General features: G+C 35.4%; 1 protein-coding gene across 1 annotated transcript in view; it reads left to right on the forward strand.

Annotated features, from left to right (window-relative positions):
• Positions 1-5,915, forward strand: part of ZC3H15 (zinc finger CCCH-type containing 15) — a 34,657-nt gene extending 28,742 nt beyond the window's left edge. Inside the window, exons 6-10 of the mRNA XM_006864064.1 lie at positions 949-1,131; positions 3,550-3,696; positions 3,849-3,950; positions 4,434-4,557; positions 5,725-5,915. Of these exons, the coding sequence (XP_006864126.1) occupies positions 949-1,131; positions 3,550-3,696; positions 3,849-3,950; positions 4,434-4,557; positions 5,725-5,915 (747 nt within the window). The remainder of the gene's footprint in view (positions 1-948; positions 1,132-3,549; positions 3,697-3,848; positions 3,951-4,433; positions 4,558-5,724) is intronic.
• The last annotated feature ends 239 nt before the right edge of the window (positions 5,916-6,154 follow it).

The following is a 6,154-nucleotide window of genomic DNA, read 5'->3' on the forward strand; positions in this document are numbered from 1 at the left end:
ACTGCCGACCTTGCCGAATCATTTCCAACCCATAGTGACCCTATATATAGGGTGTCCGAGGAGCAAATGGTGAGCTTGAACCTCTGACCTTGCATTTCAAACCAATTTTGCAGTCCAATGTGTTAACCCACAGTGCTATACTAGGACTCCTTGTCAAATACAGATGAATACAAAATGCATCTTTTTTTATTTCATACAAAATGAGTTCTTAAAAGGAGACATGAAACTAGTCCTCTTAATACTTTAGCTGTTTTAATAGGAAAGACTTTTTAAATCCCAAGAGCAAAAATGATCATATTTGAATTTCAAAAAGTGAATTTTTGGAATACAGTGGCTCTAGTGTTCCATAACTTCTGGTGTGGCGCTGTGGGATCAGCACTGACTGTGAACCACAAGTTCGGCAGTTCAAACCCAGCAACTACTCTTCGGATACACTATGCAGGGGTCACTATGAATCAGATCTAACTAAATTGATTAATACAAGAAGCATTCCAGAAAATACACTTTTAAAAACTGTTTCCTTAGTACTCAGGACCCTGTGTATGTATTTCCGCATATGTATGTATTTATAGCAGTTACAGTGGAAAAATTCTAATTTTTCCTTCTTATTTACACAACTTATACCTAAGACTTTCATAAATGGCTTTTAGAATATGTTAATGTTTTGAAAGACCAATATTTGGTACCTTGTTCCCTTGCAACTTAGATGTAAAAACTCTATAGTGTGTTTATTATTACTGCCAGTAAGTAGGTTGGCCCTAAAGGGAATTTGCCATTAGGCATTTCAAGATGATGAACTTTTATGTGTATATTTGCACATGAGGATAGTCTTCATAAATGATTAGGATAAGGGTGTGAATAAGAATGTACTTGTTCCTTATATGTAAGTTTTTGCCTTGAAAATGGACTACACTGATCCACTGCTTGTGAATAATATTGTTCCTATAGGTGTGCAAGCATTTCCTTGAAGCTATTGAGAACAACAAGTATGGCTGGTTTTGGGTATGCCCTGGAGGGGGCGATATGTGCATGTATCGTCATGCACTTCCTCCTGGATTTGTGTTGAAAAAAGATAAAAAGAAAGAAGAGAAAGAAGATGAAATTTCATTAGAAGACCTCATTGAAAGAGAGGTAACTAGTTTCATTTTTCTATTAAAAGTGACTGCAGTCTTTCTTGTGAAATTTTAATAATTACCACTTGGGGGCAATACAGAAAGAGAAAAAAATACTGTGACCTTTTCTCAAAGTAGCCTTGTTTTTTCTTTAATTAATCTTACCGGTCTAATATATAAACCCAACCATAAATATTAACCAGTGATGGCATTAATTTTAGAATTATGAAATAATTTCTGAAATACTGGTAGGTGGCTTATCAAATTATTTGCCAGTAAATTGATTTATATCTGGTTATAATAATTCATTAGTTACTAAACTGATTAAATTTGTAAACTTTTTACTGTTCTGTAAAGCTTGTTTTTGTTTGTTTGCTTATTTAGGATTTCATTTATTTATTTATTTCACCATTTTACTAATCATTAACATTTATGGAAGGAGATCATTCACGTAAATGTTTTATTATGATCCCTGGGCTCACTTAAATAATAGAGAATAGAAATTCTAATCAAAAAGGGTCATCAGCTATTCATACCTGGCTCAGCACACAAGTTTTATCTGTTAGAAATAGATTTAGGGTTGTATATTTCAAGATATAGAGGGTTTTTTTTAATGGCTTATTTTGTTGAGATTAAACAGAAACATATACCAATTAAAGTTTTTTCATGTACATTGATTACATTAAGTTGCGCAATCACTCTTTCCCTCCTTTTTTTTCTTACTGTGAGCTGAGTGATAGTTTACATGGGAGAACATCGGCTTTACACCATAGTTTCATTGCAGTGATTACAGTCTCCTCCGTGCATCATCATTCAACAGTATTTGCTTCCATTCCCTCTGGGGTTATGGGGGGTGTACACAAAAACACACAGGAATACATAATAATTTAAACAACTAAAGGGTAAATTTTACAAGCCTGCTTCCTGTCCACCGGCACTCATTCCCTCTTTCCATGAGTCTAGAGTCCTCAGCTGCTCCCTTTCTCCATGTCCTCATCTCTGCCTCCATCTCTGGTGTCATTGCTTCTCTGAATAGGGTCCCACATTCCAGTTGTAGTCCTTCATTGATAGTCCTAGGGTCCTCTGTTTCTGGACTGTAAAATTATGCACTCCCCTTTTGTTGTTGCAAACTTCTACCTTTAGAGTTGTGACAGTCGCAGTTAGTCAGGATAACAATAACTATTGAATCATAAGAATCTTAGCCCCATCTCTTTTCACCAGACCCTTCTAAACAAGATGAAAACTACTCAGTGGGGACTCTTATCTTCCCCCGCACATTCCTAAACTAAACTCCCTCTTGAAAACTTGTAAGCCAGTCACTTAGTGCCTTTCTTGCCCCTTTATTTTAAGTAGCCAGTGTTTTAAGTTGCCTGTCTTTATCTACCCTATGTACACTGGGGATAGAATTGATCCTTGATGTGAAGACTCCTTCCTGCTCAGTTGGTATTTTGAGCTACTATACATACACCCCTTGGAAACCCTGTACAGGGTCGCTATGGGTCGGCACCGACTCGACGGCACTTAACAACAACAACAATCCATAAGTATAGGTCAAGCTCATCAAATTGTAGCAATTTATGCTCATTTCCTTTATCAAAAATTATTTTTTTTATATTCCTCTAGTCAAGTTCTGATTATCAAGCCATCGAAGCTAAGTCAGATGGGTACTATCTGCAAGTTTGGTCTAGCCCTCCTTTTGTGAACTGTTCCACCTCCAGTTATTCCTGCCCCCTAATATTCTTATCTGATCTACATTTATTCTTTAATTTACTTTCTTGGGTGCTTCACACAGGAGACAACAGAATATAATAGAAAATGTTGACTTTAGGGTCAGGTTCATAAAGGATTGTGTACCAGTTCTACCACTAATTAACTATTAAACTTACGTAAATTTCTGAAATACTTCTTCAATTTATTATGTGTGGGAAATCAATGTGATGGCGTGCATGCGTGTGTGTGTGTGTGTGTGTGTGTATTTCATGTAGCACTAAACACATGTTAGATGTTCAGCACATACTTTTTTTTTTTGTAATGTGTTTCTTACTTGGTTAATGGTCTTAAGTAATAGGTAGTGTTTAGGGTTGAGTTTTGTTTGTCATTTCCTGAGGAACACAACAAAACTTAGATATTGTTATAAACAGTTCTTTTATATTTATTGTTTTCAGCAGTTAGCTCATTATAAATAATTTTTCAGACCAATTTTGAACAGTAGTCAGCTTCAAAATGAATTATTTTATTATGTTTAGAAATATTTGCAACTCTGGATATTCATTTTGCTTCATTGCCACCTAAATTAAAACTGAATCTGTTGAATCTGTACATGGGTTCTTTAGAATGGTCACTTGTAAGTTTTAAATAATTGGATTCATTAGAAAAGTGTTAATAAATATTTTTATAGGTGACTTTGGGGGGAAAAATTAACACATTATCTTTGCAGCGTTCTGCCCTAGGTCCAAATGTTACCAAAATCACTCTAGAATCTTTTCTTGCATGGAAAAAAAGGAAAAGACAAGAAAAGATTGATAAACTTGAACAAGATATGGAAAGAAGGAAAGCAGACTTCAAAGCAGGGAAGGCACTAGTGGTATGTCCCTAACTCACCTGAATACGTTTTTTCATTTTCTAATTTCATGTCATCCAAAATTCTGTTCCTATTTAATCTTGTATACATTTAAACTCTGACTTAGAAATGGCTTGAATTTTGGACTGACTTGATACATTTCTGTGCCTAAATAGATAAGTGGTCGTGAGGTGTTTGAATTTCGTCCTGAACTGGTTAATGATGATGATGAGGAAGCAGATGATACCCGTTACACCCAAGGAATAGGTGGTGATGAGGTAAGAAGCAGCTTTGGCACCTTATTTCCTCATGTTAATTTAAGAGTAGAATGGCATGGTTTAGAAGTCCAGACTGCTTCAGTTCAAATCCTGAGTCCAACTGTAGGAAATTACTTAACATTTTCTGCTTTCACTCTTGTCTGCAAAATGGACGTAATAATTATCTCTACATTATAGGGGTCTTGGGAGAATTAAGTGAGTTAAATAAATACAAGAGACTTAATTGCAAAAGTATATTTCTTCTTTAGATTAGTTTAATATTTTATACTAGGTCATAAGCTGTCAAAGAAGAAACTTCAAATATAATGTTGCTGTTCTTTTTCATATATTTAGAAATAAAAAGAAATGAATTTGTCAATAGCCAAATGTTTGTTTTCACTTGACATTAGTTGTAACTGATTCGTGAAGATAAATGTCAGGGATGAAAGGCAAGTCATTGGTGAGAATGGCTCTATTGGTAACTTTCTTTTCTATGTATTAAAGGTGGATGATTCTGTGAGCATTAATGACATCGATCTAAGCCTGTACATTCCCAGAGCTGTAGATGAGACAGGGATTACAGTAGCCAGTCTTGAAAGATTCAGCACATATACTTCAGAAAAAGATGGTAAGTATGCTAAGTTTTTCTTCTAAGAATTGGGAAGCTATTTAAAGAAAGGCTAATCTAGGTCTCTGTGTCTTTGAACCTGGTATCTGACAATGCTGTCAGACTAGTCCTAATGTCAGTCTGCAGAATGATTTACTTACTCTTTTTAGAAATAGGGTTCTGGTGACATGTACCAAATGCAAACACTTCAGAAGTTACAAACCCCAAGACTTTGTTATCAGAGATGTTTGAAATAACTAAAGTCTAAGTTAGAGTATTAAACATTAATCTTTGTGTAGACATGAATGTCCTTAAACAAGAAAAAGCAAAATTTTGTTTTCTCAGTCAATTATGTCCTAGTAGGAAAAGTAGCTATTTAGTCTTAGGGTACTTTTACACAGTTGGATGACGTAATGAAATATTTATGGGTTTATACCCATTTACAGTGTTACACTCTGGTAGTATAGTGGTTATAAGTAAGGCTGCTAACCTCAAGGTCAGCAGTTTAAAACTACCAGCTTTTCCGTGCAAGAAAGATGAGGCTTTTTGCTCCTGTAAAGATATACAGCCTCGGCAACCATGTACAGGGTTGCTGTGAGTCGGAACCAACTCCACTGCTTGCCACCAATGGAGTCCTAGTATGGTGCTGTGGGTTAATGTGCTAAACTGCAGAGTCATTTGAACTGCAATGTTTGAGGTTCAAGCTCACCAGCCGTTCCTTGGAAACCCTATACAAGGTCTCTATGGGTCAGAACTGACTCGATGGCACTTAACAAGAGCAGTGTTACAACTAGTGTGGCTTAAGTACTGTTTGTAAAATCCAATGACATGTATAAGTAGTTGCTTATAAAAAAATTTTTGTCATATCACTTATTCAAACAAAATATAATGTAGACTTGGCATGGCTAGGTCATATAAGAAACAGAAAGTTGTATAAGAAAGATAGACCTTGATCTCGAGAAACATATAAACCATTAAAAGGTCAAATGGCTATAATAAAATACGTTATAATAAATATAATTGGTACAAACAAGCTCAGAAAAAGAAAATTCAATTCTTGGAGTAATCCCAGGGAAAGCTGTTAATATAAAAGGAAAAAAGGAGGTGTATCAATCTGTGGCTGTCAATTTTGACTAGTGAAATAAGGTTTTATTTCTAGACCTTGTTGATTTCTGGTTTTATTTTTAGAAAACAAATTAAGTGAAGCTTCCGGAGGTAGGGCAGAAAATGGGGAAAGATGTGATTTGGAAGAGGACAACGAAGGTGAGGAACAGGAAAATGGGGCCCTTGATGCTGTTCCTGTTGATGAAAACCTTTTCACTGGGGAAGATTTGGATGAACTAGAAGAAGAATTAAACACACTTGATTTAGAAGAATGACACTAACCAAGTTAATGAACAGATGATGTCAGCTCAACATGAGTTGAAATTGACTACATTAAGTTTTTTTCCACCTAGAATTCTTCAACAGGATATGTTTCTTTTCCATGCTGATTCTGGAGACGTTTCCCACTCCAAAAAAGGAATGTTCGCCCTACGTTTTTGTTTTTGTTTTGTTACGTTGACTACACATCTCATAGTAAGTTCAGAGTAGTTCATGGTAAATTGAAATATAATGG

The sequence above is a fragment of the Chrysochloris asiatica genome, unplaced genomic scaffold (genome assembly GCF_000296735.1).
Source record: "Chrysochloris asiatica unplaced genomic scaffold, ChrAsi1.0 scaffold00059, whole genome shotgun sequence".
Lineage (NCBI taxonomy): Eukaryota > Metazoa > Chordata > Mammalia > Afrosoricida > Chrysochloridae > Chrysochloris > Chrysochloris asiatica.